Below are 21,878 nucleotides of genomic sequence, written 5' to 3'. Positions count from 1 at the left end.
AAACCGATCACTTTCATATCACAACTTCTATATTTGCATCTTTCCCACTTGATAAATTTGTCCTAAAACTGGCAAGTACTAATATATAAAGATTTGGAGCAGCAATGAGCATGATATTATCAACACTAATAGGTAATGCACAATGTTGGCAAAAGTTACTAGTAAAAAGATACAATGATACATTTCTTTAATTAAATGTTCTAACTTTTAATGTATCAACTGTAATGCCAGAAAGTTATGAAATTTCCACTCTTAGTTCATGACTGCCATTTTTATGGCAAATGTTTACAAAATTCCACAATTTGGTGCTGTGATATAAGTGTATGGTTATTTTGCAGCACAAAATGTTGATGAACCTAAAATTTTCTTGCATGCATTTATGCTTCTGGTCTTACAGTAAGAGAGTAGAACATAATGATACAGATTTGCTTTGGAATGCCAGCATTTATGGGAAATAATTTTACAGTTGAAACTGTCTAAATAGTGGCAACCTCTCTATAAAGGTCACCTGTCTACAGTGACCACTATCTTCATTTTCCATGGGTGACCTAGCCTAGACAGACAGGTTTAACCCTATTTTTCATCGATTTGACACACATGAATTATTTGTCCTAGTGCTATCACTTGTTCGTTTGCCCTAAAAAACACCAAGCATAAAATATATCTTCTAATGAATCGTGGTGGTGGTTATTTTTACCTAACTGCTAAGAAAGCATAAATGCTTGTAAGTAAGCAACCAGACGGCCGAGGGCTTTAGGTCCTCTCAGAGGTACCTGCTAATGAGGATTAATGCCTTACCAAAGGGCACTGGCGCATCGTCTTGGTTTCGAACCCGGGTCACCGGATTACGAGACCACTGCTCTACTGACCGAGCTATCGCGCCTCCCCTTCTAATCTAGGCTAACGTCTCACATGTCATGTTCTTTCCATTAACATATATCTCAAACTAAGAGTAATATGGAGATCTCACAGAATGCTCCATCTAATCACATAACATTAGTACAAATAAACCCTGACTTTTCCTGCTTATTGTAGGTTTAAAGGATAATTGAAAAGAGAAAGAATCGATCTGGTCTTCAAACCGAGGTAGCAAGAAAATCTATGGCTTTCACAAATAATGTGAATGTAAATATTCGCTTCATATCCATTCAATTAAAGCTTATAATCATTTAAAAAATATCACACAACTTCACTGCATGAGAAGTTCATCAAAATTTGTACAATGCATTGGCAAGGACATCTAAATAACTTTTTTAAACCATGATGTTAACATACATGAATATCAACAGATGGGTCATTTTACACAAACGTAGACACCCATAAAGGCATTATTTACACTGTACAAAGCATTTCCATCTTGGCACCTGACCAATAGTTCATTGAAATGGGTTGAGGGGTGTTTCCTCTGTGACATCCAAACTAATATCAGCAGTGGGACTACTGCAGACTGATACATCTGCTGGTTTGTTTGACTGAGTAATATCTGACATTGAATGATGACTAGGAGTCTTCTCTAGCCCCATCCCATCATCATCGCTGTCCATGGACTGCTGGATATCAGCAGTGGGACTACTGCAGACTGATACATCTGCTGGTTTGTTTGACTGAGTAATATCTGACATTGAATGATGACTAGGAGTCTTCTCTAGCCCCATCCCATCATCATCGCTGTCCTTGGACTGCTGGATGGGCATAGAGCGACAGTTGGTCACCTTGTCCCCTCGCTGGATGGGAGCCTGGAGCTCGTTCCTCACTACCTGTGAACTGTTTGTTTCAAAGAAAGGTGTTCCGGTGATCGGAGCGGTCTGAGGCATTCTTGTCCTGTTGTTCAGCTCTGAATCAATTGCCTCAGTGCTCTTTGCTTTCTTCATCCCCTTTAACTGCATGCTCTTATCCAGCTGTAAGTCTTTATCAGTGCTTCCCCTTTGTTCCAAGTTGATATTCACTGTTGCATTGTTGCCGTTGATGTTTTGAGAGTACGCGGGTGAATCTCGAGAGGCTAATCCTGAGTACATTGGAAGTTTGTTTGGGAGACATGGCTCAAAGGCACTGCTCCAGACCTGTGAGTTCACTTCCTCATCCTGTTGCAAATCTTCTTTCTCTCTCCTACCACAAGCCTCAAGGATTGACTTCCAGCAAGGAAGGCACACACATGGCTTCTCCTTACCATCCTTGGTGTAGCGGAATGGCTGGGTCGCAACGTAGCTCATGAGGGCACACATGAAGAACTCCAAAAGACGGAACGTGAATTGGTATCCCCACCAGGGCCACGGGTCAGGGATCTGCTTCTGCCCACCGACAGGTCCATACACCACCAGCATGCCATATACCTGCAGGAGCGCAATCAGGAGACCCAGAAGAGCTGTCACCAGAGTTATTCTTATTGCACTACCCCAGTTGTTTCTAGGTTTGATCGCACGACGTTCTCCAGGCAGAACAATGGATGACGTCCTCATGCTGAGCCGGCTTATCTCCCTGAACTTCCTTTGCGACGACTTGTAGAGGCGGCGGAATATGACCAGGTAACTGACTGTAAGAAAAACACCCCATATGACAAATGCCACTTGGCAAGCCAGGAGCAACGCTGCTGCAGAGGCATAGAGTCCTACCACAACATCAGCTATGAAGGCAAAGGCAAAATGAAAGATGATAACCCCCGCCAGGAACTTCGGCTTCTGTATCGTTGGTGGTACTAGGCGGGTTTTCGTCGATTGCAGCAAGGCCATAAAGAGAATACTAAATGCCGAGGTCAGGCAGGGGAACCCTGTACCTAGGAACAGGTACGCTACCACGTTGGGCCAGATACCCTTGTAATTGTAGGCATCCACAAGCAGATAGACAGCCCTGATGACACCCATGAGGAGCATCAGCAGGTTCAGGGCGATGAAGTAGCCATAGCTGAGCAGGCGTCGCTGTCGTAATTTGATGATGCTTCCTAATGAGTAGATAGCGAGAAGAGCAAAGAGGACGCCAAGCAGATAGATGTGAAACGGCCACGCCCATTTGTACTTGGGTAGAGCATCATTCCATGCTGGTACTGGTTCTGCAAAGGGTGAATCATCGGGTTGTCCGGTTGGTTCGCCCTCAGGCTCTGGTTCAGGCTCAGCTCCTCCCTGCATTAAAACAATAAGAAATAGAACAAACAAATCAATAAATGAGAGGCAGATCCATGATTTGTAAATGAGGAGGCATTTATATATTCCTAAAATTGTTGTGTAAGTTAAAGCCATAATGAACTTATGAAATTTCTGGCCTAGCGTCGTTTTCACAGGGACTCATGGTCAACATGCTAAAAGTGCGTAACTCAATATCTCATTCCTACTTTGCACACAGAGGACTCGATGGAAGAACCAACAGCACAGCTATTAAAGCAGCAAGTTACGGGACCACCCTGCATTACTGCGAGAGCTGACCCAAGATGGCGCTAGATGGGATTTTGCACTAGTGTTTCTAGTACAGTATGTTTTTAAGGCTGGGTAGGATGTTGCACCCCCCCCCCCCCCTTCACCCGTCTGCCAGTCAAATCATATCGTTTACAATCCTTTTCATTCCTGTTTAAAATACCAATAAAAAGAAAGCCTGATCTGTTTCCAATCATTTGCAATGTTCTTGTAACAATATTACTGTCATTGTAATACTTGAGATAGAAAGCAGGAAGCTATTGATTGACAATACAAATATTAAACAGGGTAATAATGAAGATAAAAGTTTTAAACGGACCAATCTCAAGGCACAGTACCAACAAGCTTTGACAGGAAGAATAACTTGTACAATATCTCATCAATACATCAATATTACCTATTCTTTACTTAATCAAATGAGTTGTTAGTTTTGTCATGACTCAAGTTGTTATTTTTAGATTTAGATTTGATAATATTTCAAATTTATAACCTCAGATTTTGTTTTGTCAATGTTGATTCATTTTCATAAATTTTGACTAAAAACTCTAGAATGATTAATTTAGATAAAGCTTTTTTATGTTTGTTATTTAATTTTCTCTTTTCCCTTTGACAAGTGGTATCAGTTATGATCATTGAAGGTCAATTTTCCTGTAATCCTTATAAATAAATTTGGAAAAATTTGGAGTACAAATATGTGTCTTATCTATTAACAATTACCAATCTATATATGAAATAATTTCCTGCACTGGTTCAAATAAATGGCAATCAAGAAATAAAAGGCCTATGTCAGATCATGTCTTAGTATGAGCCTTCTTTCATCATATTTAGCAATACATTAGTAATACATGTATAATATCAAATTGACTGAAAAATAGGTTAATGAATATATAGAAAGATAGAAGGGAATATGGGGGTAATCATTGGTACATGTATGTGTTGTTGAATATTGCTAAGTACATGTTCTATGCTGATTTATCCTGATTAAGGATTGATCAAAACAAAAATCTTTGGGGGGGGGGCAGGGGTATGGCCAGAAGAGTAAGTTTTTACAAGCAGTTCACTTGTTCCTGATTCTTGAAAAGAAAAGTGATTTTAATCATTGAACACTACTGTGCAATGTGCATCCTGATTACAAATATTACAGGACAAACAAAACATATGGACTAAACAATTACAAAAGGTATGAATTTAAAAGAAATAGTAATCAGCTCCCTAGCAACAAATTTCGAAAAATATGTATACAAGTAATGAATTAACAAGATTTAACTTTACTGAGGGAGAAAATGGGATATCAATATCAAAGTGTAGCCTTACCGACAGTGGGCAAATGTAATCAATAAGTTTTCTTCAAGGATATTTCTCTTTAAAATAATAATTGTAATTGTATATTTTATAGTACCAGGAGATGGTACAGCAAACTTTTCTTAGTGGTCTTTATGATAAAGTACCGGTAGATAACATTTATCTTTTCCAATTCCAACACTTGCATTTAAAATACCAGTTGATTTTTAAGAACATTTAAAGCAGGAAGTGACTAAAATACTTCTTTTCATGAACTAGAAAAGAGATGACCTGTTACATTTGTATGTATTTCAATTTCTATTTGGTTGACTGATTTTCATAAAAGCAAATAATAATACCCTGGATTTTGATAGTTGATGTATTCAAGAAGTTGAATGGAGATATTCATAGAGACATATTTGCCTAAAGGATAAAGATATGTATTCACTTATGCCATAAAAAAGACTTCCGCTGCTTTTCCACTTGATTTTCTTATATCTCTGGTACAGTATATCCTGAAAAGCAGTAATAATACTGTGAGAATCAGAGATGTGTGCTTTTCAAAACTGGATCTGATGGTATACCGGTACATGTAAATGTAGTACTCCTCAAATTATTCTAAGTTGAATACAAATTAAATGTTTGTACACAATATTTGTTCTTATGGGGGGGGGGGGGTTTATAGTTTAGTTTGTAATCTCAAGCTTAGTCAAAGATATTACCCAGTCTTGGCATATCTTGCAATAATTCTCCATCCCTAACTTTTAGATAAGAGGAAGTACGTCACTAACTTTCTATTTAAAAAATCTCTTTCAGCAAATCTGCAATCTTAACCAAGCACGAAATGGAACTTTGGCCAAAGTGTTAATAAAATTGGATGTTCCAAGACAGAATCACTGTTCTTGAGTTAAATTATACCTGTCATATGGATGGATGTATTTCAATGTTGACACAGAAGTTTAAATATTGGTCACCTCAACAAAGCACGAGCCCAGCTACCAAGCGATTGCGCAATAATTCTTCACTTCTGGCCAAGGCTCGCCCAGCAAGTGAATTTCTCTGGCAGTATGAATGGTATACGCGGGTAAGCATCGGTTTCACCTTTGTTTACATAAGGCAAATTCTATAGATACTTTTCATCTGTGTTTTTATAATCTATAGAGTCATTTTGAAAAGGGAATAATTTGGACTTTAAGCCTACATGTAACTTCAGATACAACATCACCAACAATACCCTCTTTTCATTTCAGGCATGTCCATATTTGCCAATACATTTTCTATGTACTTTAGATGCTACCTTTTATGGGCAACTCCAAAGCTACATGTAAGAATAGGTGGTGTATTCAATTTTTTTCAAAATTACAAGTCATGCAATTTCAGATACATCACCTGATGAATGGTAACTGTATAATAAGCATAAATGAAACTTGTATTTACTTTAATATAGATTGTACTCCTCAAAGAACTCCCACTACAATAGCAACAAAAACTACAGATTTAATATAGCAATATACCAAGAAACACATTACAATTCTTAGTTAGGAACAAACCCTGGGGGGTGTTTCATGAAACAATTAGTCAGTGGTTTTCACTGACTAATATCATTTTCACCGACAATTCTATTGTCACCAACTATTTTCCAGACCTCTGATTGGTCAAATTTAGTCAGCTTTTAAGCAACAGTAACAGTAAATTTACATACCAAACAAGAAAAGAGAATTTGAAATAACACCAAATGGAACAAAAATTAATGGAATAAGAAGGGAGGAGAGAATAATTGAAGGATGGAAATGAAAAATAATACTTTAGTAGATGAATGAAATAAAGAAAAGATATAAATGATGGAAGGAGGAAATTGGTTCAATGCAGAATACACCCATCATTACAATACATTAGGGTTACCCTTACAGTAAAGGTCAAGGTTAGGGTCAGATTCAGGGTTTAAGTTAAAGTTGAAGTTAGAATTAGGATTAGAGTTTGGGTCAGGGTTATTTTTCCGGTCACTTGTGTGATGGGGTATTCTGCGGCGGCATCAGAAGATTCAGAGAGGAGAAATTTACCTCAGGTTCTGGTTCAACTTCTGGATGAGGAGAGGGTTCGCTGGTACCTTCAGGGGTAGGCTCAGGTTCGCTGGTACCTTCAGGGGTAGGCTCAGGTTCGCTGGTTGCCGTTGCCTCTGCAGTGGGCTCGGGACTAGAGACTTGGGCCAAACTCAGCCCACACCAAATGATCAGGAGCAGGAGGGTCGCTTGGAAAACACACCTTCGTGCCATCTTGCCTCTAGAGAAATGCTCCGGTTTACGAGTGTTGTTACAGAAGATGAATCACAACATTGTGATTGGCTGGAATATGTGGGTTACGTCATGCCAATCTGTATGGCAGAAAGAGAAAGATAGAATGCAATATTACAGACTGGTGGTTATGAACTTATTGTACAGTAAGAGATGAACAGTGATTTCAGTTATTCAATCTGATTAATTGTATTAAAATTGTACAAAAAGTTAAAACTAATAGGGGAAAAAAAGAGAGGATGTATGAGTGTCAACGCAAGTCAGTTAAAGACTAATTCAAAATATGAATTATAAATCCAGATTCTTGTATATCTGCTATGCAGAGTACCAAAAATGATGGAAAATGAAAACAAGTGTTTAATATTCATTGATGATTCCTGTAGAAATCAATATTGGCATTATGATAATTAGGTCACATTGCATTTACTGTATCAACACATCTGTTATAGTATGCATTTATATACTTGATACTTGATGAAGTAATCCATAAAGCAGCTTTTCCAAGCTATATTTGTATAGTAGATGTACACCATTTATGCCTATTGAGATGAATTATAAAAGTGCATCTTACAAAATAAACAGTAAACCATAATTATAACTACATGTTATGTACATGTATATACAGTTAATTCTGCATGACTTGGAGTCACACAAGTCAAATAAATTGTTTGGACCAAACTACATGTCTGCAAAACATGTGGTATTTCTGTACAATTTCTCATTCAATGGACTCATTCAAATTTTAGATACATCAAAAGTCAAACCATTTTTTGTAGTCAGATTTGACTTACATGAATGCCGAGTTATTAATCTTTAATTTTTTATGACTCATATTTTGACAAGAAAGAGAAACTATATATTTGTCATTACCGGTAAGTATCCTACTCAAGTATAAATAGCTCTGCGCCTCTGCTATTATAAAACATCTTTATGCAACTGAAATTATCCAGTAATGTAATGAGGTCATCTATATGTGGCTAATTATTCTGAGTTTGATTAAGTACAACTGCATTCTTCACAGGCAAATGATAGATAAGATTTTAATCAAGGCACAGGATTATTTTAACCATCTCAATACACCAGCCCTCTTAAACAATCCAGGTTTTATACTCCAGTGCTCTGCGGATATGTAATGAGTTGATTATTCAAGGTGGAATGAACATCAATATGTGACAGACAAATGCGACATCTAATAAAACTGCATCTATCAGGATGACAATAGAATGAGTCAGTGTTAATTGACGTTTTGTTTCATGTTCATATGTATGTGGGCGTGGCATTGCTCTTGCCATTTACAGCGTACAGTATGTCCATCTAATTTTTCACAAGCTAGAGCCATATCCAATATACATTTGTTCCTGCTCCTCAGTCAAATCATTCAAGAGAAATTGAATCTCAAGACTTACTTTTTTTCTTTGTTTATGTAAAGGCATTATATAAAATCAATATGTACAATGTACAATGTACATGTATGTATGCAAATGTTTTACCTGCACAATACAAACAGGGAAATGTATATATATATGCATGGAGCTCTCTTATATCTCCATGGTATATGTACATGTATGTACATGAATAATCAGAGTAAAACATACAAATACATGGATGACATGACAGAATAACTCCTTGTTAAAATTCGTTCTTATTAAGCCACGCTTCTCTGTGTGTACATGTAGCATCAAAAGTCACAGCATTCCACCAACTTTGGCAATTTGTTGGTAAATTTGATTTTGGTACACCTGTACATGTAGGTCAGTGGGACCCTATTGTACAAAAGGACCATTGTAACTAGGTCAAGATCAGAATGGTTTTATGGGTTACAATTGGAAAATAATACTTGTCCAATTTCAAGGGCCAGTGATGTCATTGTAAGTAATATGAACGTATACAAATGTACACAACTGTACACGGTTGCCCATAAAGTTTGATTAAATTGTTTTAAACCTCTGTTCATGAAATGACTATGACAAATTGACAATATAATTTATTCTTGATGGATCGGAACTTTATTGACCATAAGATTTATCAATAAAATTCTGAGAAGAATTAAACTCTATGTGTGAATTATAAATCATGTTGTGACAGTCATTTTATGAAAAGAGGTAAGATCATTTTATTACAACAGTGTAGGTTAGTTTGGAGAGTACTACTGAACTCAGGTCACTCACATTAAAAAACATTGGGGTGTACTAATGCTGAGATTCTGCAAATGCTCTTGTTTATTTTCAAACTAAAAATCAATGATGGAGTTTCATAAAAAATTTCGACTACATGTATAGTCCAAACATGCTATAACTAGCTATATCTACAATGTAATTTCACTTTGTATATTTTTATGGTATCAGACTATCGGGTCAATCAGTTGGCACACAGTTGTTTTGTTTTGACAAAAGAATGACAAATACATTTAGTTACATCTGATGTGTAAACAGTATGCAAATATTTGTTATTACCATAAAAAATATCAATAAAAAATGAGAATCCTTGCCACTCTATTCTATTGATTTAATCAATTTAATTTGTGGCCTGCCTGACCATGGATGTATATAGCCGGAAACCCAATCAAAACTGAAATCAATTATGCTTTGGGTGGTTCTGACTGCTTTATCATTTCCTGTGTTGAAGATGTACATGTATGCAAATTTGAAAGTTAGCTGCAGGCCTAACATGTCCATATATATACATGTACATGTATATATACTGGTAATATGTAACTAATATATTAGTCATAGTAAAAACAAAACAACTGTGTGCCAACTGATTGAGCTGATATCACAAACATATAGAAAGTGGAAGTGAAATAAGATACTAACTGGAAGTCTATCAATTGCTTTTCACATACCGGTATATTGTGAAATATGTTTGAGGATGACTACAAGGATTTATGTTTGATATAGAAAATTAGTAATCAAGGAAGAGATTTACATTTTATGTCGACACTTTTATCAATAAAAATATCACATTATTTATTGGAGACTTGGAGATAAAGGCTGCATGGGAAAATATGATTAAGATCAATCATGTATATGATACACGATACATGATATCATATTAGCCGGAATGCAACAATATTTACATAAAAAAATTAAACCACAGAAATTCCTTTCAGGATTCAGCATAAAGGATTTAATGTTACACCTGTATAAGGTCGGAGTCTGCTCACACAATGGCTATATGGATATTTACATATAATGCAGCCTTGCTCCCTTTTCCCAACTAAGTTATATGCTTTTCACTAACCTCAAATGTTTATGACACTGCACTTTTTTATTCTATTGGAGAAATATAATTATATATTGAGAACAAGCTGTATCCAGGATAAAATAGTAAAAGCAGAATGGGGAAATAAACATAAGCAGAGTTACTGGTTATTGTGGTGTTGCCTTTACGTGTATTAAAGTAACATTTCAGCTGGTATACCAAGAAGTACTGGGTAGATCAATCTAATATATCGGTATATTGTATTTCATATTACAGATTATTATGTACCATATGCTGCGTATGCATATAATTGGACAATATGTATCTTATTATATTAAAAGCGAGAAGGAAGATATGAAATGCAGTAATACATGTACATGACTGTACGTGTAATGTACCAGTAAACATGCCAACTAATTGCCAAGTACTAAGTACACTGTAGGTCTTAGTTGTACATTTTGGACCCATGTCTTTCTAAAAACAGTCAGAACTTTTGTGTTGACTTCATACAGTCATGTGAAGAGAAATGATTTGGACATGGAATTGCAAAGCACATGAATTATGCATCTGGTGCCTATTGTCAGAAACTTGATCATCTCCCTAACGAATGCATGTTATTGTTTAGTAGGGATGAGCAATCGGTTACCATAGCTACAGCTTACTGAGTCACGGCTTTTGATGAGCGACACCTACATGTATAGATCTGTATCATCAATCAACATTCGTCTCTGACCATCTCTTCCTACTTCCTTTCAACCTTTCTACTTCACGTTTCCATCTTATTTTTGATAAAATGAAAATAGTACCTTTTTCAGAGGGAGCATTAGGAAATATAGATAGCGAAAGTAATAAGGACTATAATGCTTGTACCACATGGTATAGATTACAATGTACACTGTAGCAATCAATATCGGCCTACCAGTCAATGTACAGTAATAGCCTTGATCTACACAATGGCTTCACAGACAGGATTCTGCCACAGATAATCAATAACAAGAGGAAATGAATTTGATTACTAACAGGTTTTTAATGTGAAAGTCAGTCTGAACATTATCTGTTAAACATCCAGACTTCAGTCTTCAGTTTAATGTTAATTGAATTTGAATCTCACAAATTATTTCATGTCACGTACTGTTATCAATGTTCTTGAAATGTATAGAGACTGACTAGTATGTGGAAGGATGAAAGTGTACATGCAAGTGTCAGTTGGTGTCTCAATAGCAAATGAGCAAATAAATAAAATGCAGTTGAAAGACACATTTTACCCATGGTTTGAATGATTAGAAAATAAAACTAGTTATTATGACAAAAAATGTAAACTATAAACCTTCTAACCCTAACCCTAACCCAAGTCCATTAATGTAAGATAAGTGGTACACACAAAAAGAAAGATGTATTAGCCCCAGTTAAGCTAATTAGATAATGGTGATGGAAGGTGAAAAAAACTTGGTATACCCCGTAATGTTAAGTTCAATCTTCAGAAGGATTTAAATGTAATTAAATGTCAAACAATATAATTGAATCATAGTACACCCTTGCTCCTATAAAATTAACTGCCATATAGTAATTGATATTATGCGAAACTCGAGCCAGCCAAATTTGAAATATATAAGGGTGTGAGCAGTTTCAGTCACCCACTATAGTACTATACAATATAATTAGTTACAGAACCGATGTGAAATACATGTAATATACATTCATATAGATAAATATATATATTATACATGTATATATATATACTTGTTTTTCTTCCTTTTTTCATTTTAAGAAATGCTGCCTCATAAGTAGATACAAACAATGTGAAGGAGGTTAGATTTTAGAAGAATGTAACTTCATCATATTTATTATCATTTTTATTATTATTATTATAGATTTTCCATCATGATAATCAATTTTTAAGCAGATGTTCATAAATACTGCACATGAATATGAGTGCTTACCAACTTTTGAAAAACTGCAAATATTGTCCTGTAATCAGGATTTGAATGAAAATGTAAATTTGCAAACAAAGTCTCAGATCCTCTAATCATATCTACATGTATGTAGGCATATAAAATGAAGTCGGTATACCATTGTAGGTACAAAGAACGATGTTTACAAATTGATGTACCGTACATGTACTCACTCACCACAATGTGCAAAGGTCTATCCCAATTGTAGGCCTCCAGCCTCTTCTCAAACAAAAGAACACTCCGTGAATCAATGCACTTTAACAAAAGATACCTTCATCAACTTACTGTATGTGTAGGACAATAGGACACCCTAATACTGTATCTGCCCTTCCAGAAGAAAATATTGTTACACAAAAGATCATACCAAAATGACTTGTATCCTCCAAAGTAAAGATACTGTAGATCTTGGTCTTCCAATTGTTTCAGAGAGGATGTATGAGTGTCAACCCAAGTGAAACTGATAGACTACCCGGTACTGATATTTATGACTACTGCTATCAGACTGTCAATACACTCTTGGGCTTTGTCCACACAAGCACACAGTGTAGTGCTACTATACGATAAGAAGAGTGACATAAAAGCGTGTGTAAACAGTGGCGTGTGTCATTGGCTGGCTCGTGCATACATAACTATAATGAGGAGTATATCAGTTAGCTTGTAGTTGTATAGCCACAGGGCACCAGCATGAAATACAAAAAGAATTTGTTTAAAAGATATCTAGAATGACCTTCTGGCTTCTGTGTGGGTATCAGGTTAACACATTTTGAAGGAAACCGGTTAAAATGGCCATGGATGGGAGTCATGTGACAATTAATGTAGCAATTCAACTGGTGTTTTGTCTTTTCTAAACTCTGAAACTCTTCATGAAAGCTTAACTAATATTTCAATGATTTTGTACTTGTAAATAATAGGTCTATGCTCTTTTAAAAAGAAGTTTAGAATAATGGTTTTATTCCTTCAAAGTGAATTAAATGAATGATATTATCACTTCCACCTATAAAGCTACATTGTAAATTGCCCATTTCTCCCATTAATTTGCTAAAGATTACAACCCATACAAAACAAATTGTCTTTATAAAGCTGCATGTAAATGAGGGGATCTGTTTAGGCCAGGGGGGCAATATGAAGCTCATGAGCGCCGCGGTACACTCCAGAATGCAACAACCCAACTCATGCTTTACTCACTCACATTGTTAATGTTTCCCACAGAACCATACATCTGAAGCAGCAAAACTTGATATGACAACCTCAAATGCACTTTCTGACACACCTTCTTTGTGAAGAAAAGAAACGCAGGAGGACAATTAACTGCTGGATGTGAAAGTGAACTCTGATTTACAGACTGAAATAATCATAGAATAGAATGAGAATCGACAACAACATCCAAGGCAAAATCCCTCTGGCCCTCAAACACCGACACATTGTACTCTACCTGAGTCAACAATCACCCAAGCCGATGGAGCAACGCTTTATTTTTTTCTCCCGGTCAAACTCTATTCCATGGAACTTCAATAGACCAGTTCACGCTTAGCACATGTCCCAAATGACCCCAAATATCCACAGATCTTCGATACATGAAGAGGTCCCACTTTTTAGATTTTGAAATAATCACTCCTACAGCGATGCAGGTGCTACATAAATAGCCTCTGTTTCCCCTTTTCAAAGAATACTTCCACCTGTGTATGATAATCATGGAGTGCACTGCTTGTGCATTAATGAATGATGATTACCGGTACATAACTTTCATGAGCACGTATCCAGTATTTCGTCTCTGTGTATTTCACAATTTGGTCTGCAATGACCTTTATCTGCTCATGCTCAGACTGCAACTATGAACTGGCTTATTGCCAGCTAAACTGAACTTTACATGAAAGGGACATGAATTATGAAAATCATTAATCTCTGCACCTAGCACCTACACGTACCTGTACACATGACAAACATTTTGTTGAATCAATGAAATCATGAGTAATCATATATCAGAACTGATTCTAATCCTACTGTACTTTGAAGAAAGGCCGGGTTCACCCTCTCAAACATAACCGCAAATGTCTTGTCCTCAACTTACAGTTAGCCAAAAAAAAATAGGGATCAACAATAATTCAATGGAGTGTGCTACCAAGTTGTTCTCCCTATCACACTCCTATCAACTCATAATCATAGCCACAGAGAACAAAAGAGAACAATAAACATTTATACAGCAGTAATTGCTTTGCACTGCGGAGTATACATGTTGTAAGATCTGTTGAATCACTGACATGTTATTTGATCATATCCTGCTTCTTGTGAGACGGGGGGTCGGGGGATCACCTTCTTTGCCAATTCTTGGAGAAGGGACAAGATGTGGCCTGTGGTGGCAAACCTAGAAGACCTAAAAAGCCCATATACACTTTAGGTCCAAATTAAATCATATGTAAAGTTCTCTGTATTACATCTTAGTCATCATTATGAACAAACAAATCCGTACATTGATATGTATGATGAATTTATGTAGGAGTATCTTTGTGACAGATCACTTATTCTGAGAAATAATATGACATTGTCTTTTGAGAGCCAGAACAGCATTGACTCACATTATTTTGCATAGAGTTAAACTTAATACCTTTCTGGCTCTCAACAGACAATATGATCTGAGAATATGTATCTTCTGCACACCAATCCATTTTTTAAGGATATTTCCTGCAGTTGTGCATACATGTACAATGTACATCAAACCCCTGAATCTGATTCCAATGTTACAGACACAATTATACGCATGAGAGAGCAACCAATCAACAAGATTGTGTATGTAATATCGCACCTTCATGTACAGGCACAGAAGTTGTAGGTTTCCTGCCAAACTTCCTTCAAACTGATCATTCAACAATGGTGTAGTAAAAGTCCTCGAACTAAAATCTACCTCCGAAAACAAGCAACTTTTTTAATACAACAGGTCATATAGCGCATTTCCCCATGCAATGTTAAAGACTTATAATACAAGTAGCCTACCCAAAGTTAGGAATTACAGACTATAGTCTTTACAGGGACTTACACATGTACTAACAAAAAATAGAGGTCTAAAGAGGAGATTTATCATTTACATACACGTTGTACTTGGTCTTTAAAACCAACACAGGTACAATCAAACTTCTACAAGATAGCATGAAACAATCAATAAACGTGTACTTCATGAAAAGGCAAGCACTAAATGAGTCATATCTAAATTCTGATAAAATAAGTGTGCATGCAAACATGTCTGCCTTGCCCAAACACTCTGTACAATAGTTTCGAAAAGTTCAGTCCAGGAAGTTGCTCTGAATAAAAGAATACCACCCTAGGCTGTACACTTGGCAATCAAAAGGGTTAGTAAGAACTCTTTTCCCTCACTTTGATCAATATGCCTGGTACATAATTTGATCATGAAACTTTATGAAAGCCATACGTCATTTTACCTTTCAGATTTGGCAACTGTTCCCACAATACATTGACGTCAGTACTTTCATTCAATTATGTAAACCAAAGAGGGAATTTCACAAAAGTGATGTTTTTAAGAATTTTGATGAGATACATGTACAATCAAAAGTCTACTTCACAAATGTTAAACATTTGCCTTTTCAAAAACATTCAATTTATGCAACACCTCTTTACATGACAGTAGTTGCTTCTATTATTTACAGTGTACAGTACATGTAGGTCAATTACCCACAAATGTTGTTTGATAATAATAATAATATGGATATTTATATAGCGCCGGTATCCGCCAGGCTCTGACGCTCATGGCGCTGTACATATTACTATCACAAACATATAATATTCTTAACTAAAATAAAGTAAACTAAAACAACACAAATTAATACGCTACATTGACATGATTTAATAGCACTGTTTAGAAAGAGATGGGTTTTTAGAGCAACTTTGAAGTCATGGAGGGTAGTTGACCTAAAGAGTACATCATGCATCATATATACATGTATTACCGGTACTGTTTCTCTAATCCTTAACATAATGACTGGTACTTCACATTATCATCATGCTAACTTTGTTTTGACGCAGAAACGTGTTGTATTCAGGGACATGACCAAGGAAACAATGTACACATGTACATGTATGTATTCACAATTATGGTAGGTTTCTCATTACAGACGCTGCCACATCATGATATACAGATTCTAAAGTTGTTCTCATTGGATTACAGAGTATCAGTTTCAGGTTTTTCATGTGTAGGATTTGGACTACAGTTATGCTAAATGAATGTATACAATCAAGTTTTCCACCTGGTCATGGTCTCTGAACCTCAATGTCCTACATTAACTTGAGGTTAATATCAACCCTAACTCTGTCAAGAGAAAAGAGATTTTATGACTTACAATAAGTGATTGATTTGGACAAATCATAACTCATGCATACACTGTACATGTACATGTATAATACATGGCCAAGATCTCAACTACTACACTGGTATCCATTCATCAAATTCAAGGCATCACATCAAGCAGTGATTCTTCCACTCTCCTCACAGACGTTCAACTAGTTTCAATAGATAGAGATAGTAGGTGTATACCAATCACACATCAACAATCAGCCTCCTACTTGGAACCTCTATGAAACCTGTCACAAGTGATTTGCAGCTCCACATCTCAACATCCATTACCAAATACAACACCATAGGGGCACTGTTTCAGCGGGACCTTTCCTCACCCTTCCAGTTTCTCCTCTTCATTCCAAGTGGACTCCAATCAATTCTTAAACCAATCCCAATGAACGGGCACTTTCAAAAGAAAAACTCTATCCCAAGGCTTGTTTCCTTGCAACGTGACCGCAGTTTTTCTCTTCACTTCAAATTCATATTTCATACAGATTTGTTTCTTTTCAACTATTTATCTACATCTATACATCTCAATTCTAAACTTAATCCACATAAATAGGTGCTTTCACAAAAAAAAAAAAGTCTTTTTTCCTTGCAGTTCAAACAGAGTAATTTCTCCTGGACCTTTTCTTGCCCCTCTGCTGTCTCCTCTGCACTTAGCAAAGATAAAATGTTTCTTGTCCACTCCTCATGTTCATCTTAATCCTACAAGTACTGGTACAATTAATTTGATTCATCAGGTAATTTCATGAGGAAAAAAAAGTACCGGTAAGCTTTATTCAAGAGGTTGTTTCCTGAGGAAGTACAAATTTCCTATTGATCTACAAACTGTAGTAGTGTAGTCTACTATGAAACAAAATTCACAGCTCTATCTGTAGAACTGCACTTGGGCCCTATTTCAGTATTTGTGATATCCATGGTATGCGCCTGCTTCCTGTAGGACCTTGGCACAAACAATTGGGTCAACCAAATACATGAACCGGTATATATTCATTTACTCCGTTCATCATTAAAGATCAATTTCAACGCCAATTTGGAAATCGACCAAGCAATCACTTTCGGAGAAGGGGAGATAGCTCAATGGTAGAGTGGTGGTCTCGTAACTTGGAAGACCCACGGGTCCAAAACCAAGTGGATTTGCTAGTGCCCTCTAAAGGCAGTATTTTGAATTTCTCAAGTCCCTCGGAGAGGACTTTAAGCAGTCGGTCTCCTGGTTGTTTACATGTACTTACAAGCATGCACAACTTGCACATGATCTCTCAGCAGCCAGGTAAAATAAACCAAATACCCATTACATTTTGTTTGTTCTTTTACAATGAAGTAATCTAGTATTACCATTTCAATCTGAAGACAAATGAAGAATAAAAAGCACAATTGTGATCTCACAGGAAATACAGTTTAATTACCATAAAGTGATCCTAAACAAGAAGTCATTAATTTAACCATAAAAGGACATGGGGTGATCTTGCTGTTTAGTTAATATATGGAATGCATCACAGTTCACTTATAAATATCTGAGTGGGTGGATTCGGCTTTCCCACTTAATGCAGTACACAATACAATAAAAACTGACAGGGCAGACCAGGGACAACATTTTATTCAGAATTGGTCAGAGCATGCCATGGCTGGTCCAGAATCTGGAGGTTTCCTTTTATTTAGTGATTGCCATCTCTCCCAACCCCTACCTGCTGCGAAACCAAAGATAATATGTTTCATGAATCTATATGCCCAACCAAAATTCTCTTTTTTTGCCAGCATCTAAAATTTGGGGATTGTGCCATCTTCCGCTGGCAGCAAGAAAGGGGAGATGGCCTTGGTTGAGGATGTTAGCCAGATTCTAAATTACGGTAGGCCATGGCATGCTAGAAATCAGAGAATGTTTAGGTTTGCTCAGAAGGAAAATATGAATAATTTCAAGAAAATTTTCCTCCTAAGTAGTAGATGGAAGTTATTGCTGATCTGCACGCTAAATTAAACGTGTCATTCATACTGTAAACCCAATAACTCCAAACCATAGGACTGATGATTTTACTAGATCAACTTCCAGAGGAAAATCAGCGGATGATGTGATTTCGCCCACATGAATTCCCTCAAGACCATCTTCTAGCTTCAATTCACTTATCCTGATGAAATCGCCATCACACTCTTTGGTCAAGTCGGCCTCTTCTCTTTGGTGATAGGGGAATAAAAGATTGCTCCCTCCTCCATAATTGCTCTAGCTGTCAAGTGTAAACGCTCTCAATGTGCGATGGCAGGACATATTAAGAGCAGAGGTCTCTTCTCATTAGGTTCAATTTACAGATGACTGCCTTTATTTCAATGCATCGATCATTCATCCATTTGATAGGATTGGTCGGATTGATAAAAGCCATGCGAAGAAGCTTACCAGTAGCACAAGCAACAGAGCACAAACAGGACAAACAAACAAGACGATGCAAACAGAATGAAATTAGTAGGAAATTGCAGAATAGATTGAGGATTCATGATAAATCAATGCATTCAATACAGTACATGGAGACTTCTGCAAATGTAAACAAATAATTATTTAAGAACACAGCATTGCATGAAATGAAATTTGGAAACCATCTTGTTTAACTTTAAAACATCCTTCAAAAATATCTCCAGGAGAAGAACTTTCTATGCTGACAAGCAACTACACACAGGGGAGAGCGACAGAACATCCAACCCTGAAATAGTAGGAGGGATCTTGGAAAACATGTGGAGTTTCTAGGATTTGTTAATAATATACGATTAGTGGGAATACTGATAAATAAAAAACTAAACTGAGTTGGTGGGGAGACCGACTGTCACAATTTTCACAAGATTTGATGAATCTAATCAATCTATCAATGGGACATGTGATGAGGTCACGGTCCTGACCCGACCAATGATTCAAATCCTGGCTTCCTGGAGAGCTCAACAAAATACACCCACTCAAATCAAACAAATGTATATATGCAGTGTACATGTAACACTACTTTTCATCAACTAGTGATGTTGGCAAGAATATATGTACAACTTGAAAGTTTCCAACAGATGAAAAATATATCATTTTGAGAAGTATATTCATGAGTTTGTACAACCTTTAAATGTAATCTTATCTGGTATTGGAATGAATTGAAATTAACAGAAACCTTCTGAAAGAATCACATTCATAGAGAAAGATTGCATGTGTGTAATTGTAAAGACCACATGTGTGATATTCAAATGAAGATGTCTGAAAATATATCACACCAACAAAATATATACTAATGTCCAAATTCAATTTAAAAATGGGGAACAGTGATTGAGTGAGTGAAAACAAGAAAATGAAGAAATCAATACAATCTGTCTCCTATTCTTCTTTTAGTAACTTGTAATTTTCGAACTCCATAAATTTTCTCAACTAATACAACCTCATACATCGAACAACCAGTGCGTTTATCTTCATCACCTTGAAGCAGCACTTGAACTGGAAGAAGAAGAAGAAGAATATGAAAGCAAAAAGTGCAGCGATACCAGTCCAAGTTCAATTTGTTTCAACCGTATACCTACCGGTAATCGGTGTTCTCTCCCGGCGGCACGGGCTACTCCCGGCTACCAGACTCACACCACAAGTCCTCATCCTCTTACGAAAAACAATCTGCTCAATCACCCAATTTTCGACTCACAAAATCATGTTTAGTTTATCTACAGATTTCAAGATAAGACTTACCATACATGGGCCAGAAAATTAATTCAAAAAACGATTTCAGGAGACTTCTGCTTTCCAAGAATCAAGCAACTGACTCTGACAAGAGTAGATCCTGTAAGAATGGATCCTGTAAGAATGCACTACAGTGAGTGATGTTTGACGCGACGGAATACTGGTAGTGGTACTGGCAGCGCAGGTCGAGGATTTGGATAATGGGCAGGTGCATTATAGATGCCGCGTGATGCAATAAACCAGCTAGAGGGGTGGCAGAACCATCGGGGAAAAAGGGGGGGGGGGGGGGGGGGGGAGGGGGTATAGAGTTCCGTAGTAGAGACAAAAATCTAACAGACCCCCCCCCCTTCCCCCCTCCCCTCCCCCCCCCTCCCACCCCCCCCCCCCCCCCCCCCCCCCCCCCCCCCCCCCCCCCCCCCCCCCCCCCCCCCCCCCCCCCCCCCCCCCCCCCCCCCCCTCCCCATTGAATTTAAGTTATGGAGGGCTCGGGGCTGGTGACGAAGAAAGAAAGAAAGAAAGAGTGAGTGAGTGTGTGTGTGTGTGGGAGAGAGAGAGAGAGAGAGAGAGAGAGAGAGAGAGAGAACTTTTTGTCAATATATGTTCTAGTTAGAGCACTCACTGGCGTACTGATGGGGGGTTGGAGGGGGGGGGTTGCTCCCCCAATTAAATTAAATCGTGGTTAATTTCTGAATCCAAGTGATTTACAAATGTTGCTGAAATTACATGACTTTCCGGGGTTTTTCTCACTTTTTTGTAAATTACATTTCTGTATTTTATGCATTTGTTGGAAAATGACAAATTTGCAAATTTGTAGTCAGGCAAAAAAAAACTTAAAAAAAACTTTAAAAATTCTAATAAGTGCCCCTTTACCTCTGATAATTGCCCTATTCAAATATGAGAGGTGCCTATTATACTTTAACAAGTGCCCTTTCTTTTGTAATAAGTGCCCCTTCCTCTTCAGATAACTGCTCCTTTTATCTTTGATGAGTGCCGCTTCTCACCTCTGATAAATGCCCCCCTTTTTTCGTTCTAATAAGTGCCTTTTTCCCTTCTGATAAAAGCCCCTTTTTAAATAAGAGCCACCTTCCCTTTTCCTAAATGCCCCTACCCGCACCTCTGATAAATAGCTCCATTAAAATCTGATATGTGTCCCTTTTCCTACGACATTTACCAATTTTCCTTTGTAATAAGTGCCCCTTTCTCTTCTCACAAGTGCCGCTATTCATCTCAGGTGAGTGCCCCTTTTTCAGGTACAAGAAGTGCCCCTTACCACCCGGCTGATATTAAGTGCCTATTCACCTCTTATAATTGCCTTTTTTCAGTTCTGAGAGGTGTCCCTTGTATTTTGACAAGTGCCTCTTTTTATTCTTATAAGTGTCCCTTTTCATCTCCCGTGAGTGCCCGTATTCAAAAGTGAGAGATGCCCCCTTTAACTTTATAATCAGGCACGCCAGAAGTAGTTTGGGATTGGGGGGGGGGCATTCCAGGGGGCTCACCTTCCAGGGGCAGTGGCCGTACTAAGCAAAAACGTTTGGAAGGGGGGGGCAGAAGAAAAATCTTCATCACCACCGCTCTTACACGTTACATGCAGGCCCGCGGAACGTTTTTGACAGTAGAGTATTAAAGATCAGGTAGAAAGTATTTTGGCGTGGGGTCCAGGGCCCAGCTGAGCCCCGGAAGTTCAGGGTTTTTAAGCATTAAATTATGGTCAGATAAGCCCCC

The 21,878-nt window shown here is 37.3% G+C and overlaps 1 protein-coding gene across 4 annotated transcripts; it reads right to left on the bottom strand.

The window, feature by feature from the left end:
* Positions 1-1,174: 1,174 nt before the first annotated feature.
* LOC115918265 (proline-rich transmembrane protein 4-like) lies at positions 1,175-20,289 on the bottom strand. 4 transcript variants are annotated; one of them, XM_030972226.1, is made up of 4 exons: positions 20,166-20,289; positions 6,820-7,053; positions 6,743-6,789; positions 1,175-3,113 (listed from the first exon to the last, which is right to left on the bottom strand). In XM_030972226.1, the coding sequence occupies exons 2-4, from the start codon at positions 6,953-6,955 to the stop codon at positions 1,377-1,379; spliced, it is 1,920 nt and encodes a 639-aa protein (XP_030828086.1). In that variant the 5' UTR covers positions 6,956-7,053; positions 20,166-20,289; the 3' UTR covers positions 1,175-1,376. The 4 variants fall into 4 exon arrangements, with proteins under 4 accessions (XP_030828086.1, XP_030828083.1, XP_030828084.1 ...); XM_030972223.1 differs by having other exon boundaries at positions 6,743-7,053; XM_030972224.1 differs by lacking the exon at positions 20,166-20,289 and adding an exon at positions 12,412-12,604 and having other exon boundaries at positions 6,743-7,053.
* Between the last annotated feature and the right edge of the window lie 1,589 nt (positions 20,290-21,878).

This window comes from Strongylocentrotus purpuratus, unplaced genomic scaffold (assembly GCF_000002235.5).
Source record: "Strongylocentrotus purpuratus isolate Spur 01 unplaced genomic scaffold, Spur_5.0 spur5_scaffold_6, whole genome shotgun sequence".
Classification (NCBI taxonomy): domain Eukaryota; kingdom Metazoa; phylum Echinodermata; class Echinoidea; order Camarodonta; family Strongylocentrotidae; genus Strongylocentrotus; species Strongylocentrotus purpuratus.
The sequence above is the reverse complement of the archived record's forward strand: the minus strand, read 5'-3'. Positions and strand labels throughout refer to the sequence as shown.

Excerpts from the sequence above, each read along its gene's own strand:
- LOC115918265 (XM_030972223.1), bottom strand. The coding sequence starts at position 6,955 with ATGGCACGAAGGTGTGTTTTCCAAGCGACCCTCCTGCTCCTGATCATT. Across the intron at positions 3,114-6,742 it reads AAGTTGAACCAGAACCTGAG|GGAGGAGCTGAGCCTGAACC; the intron begins GTAAATTTCTCC and ends GTTTTAATGCAG.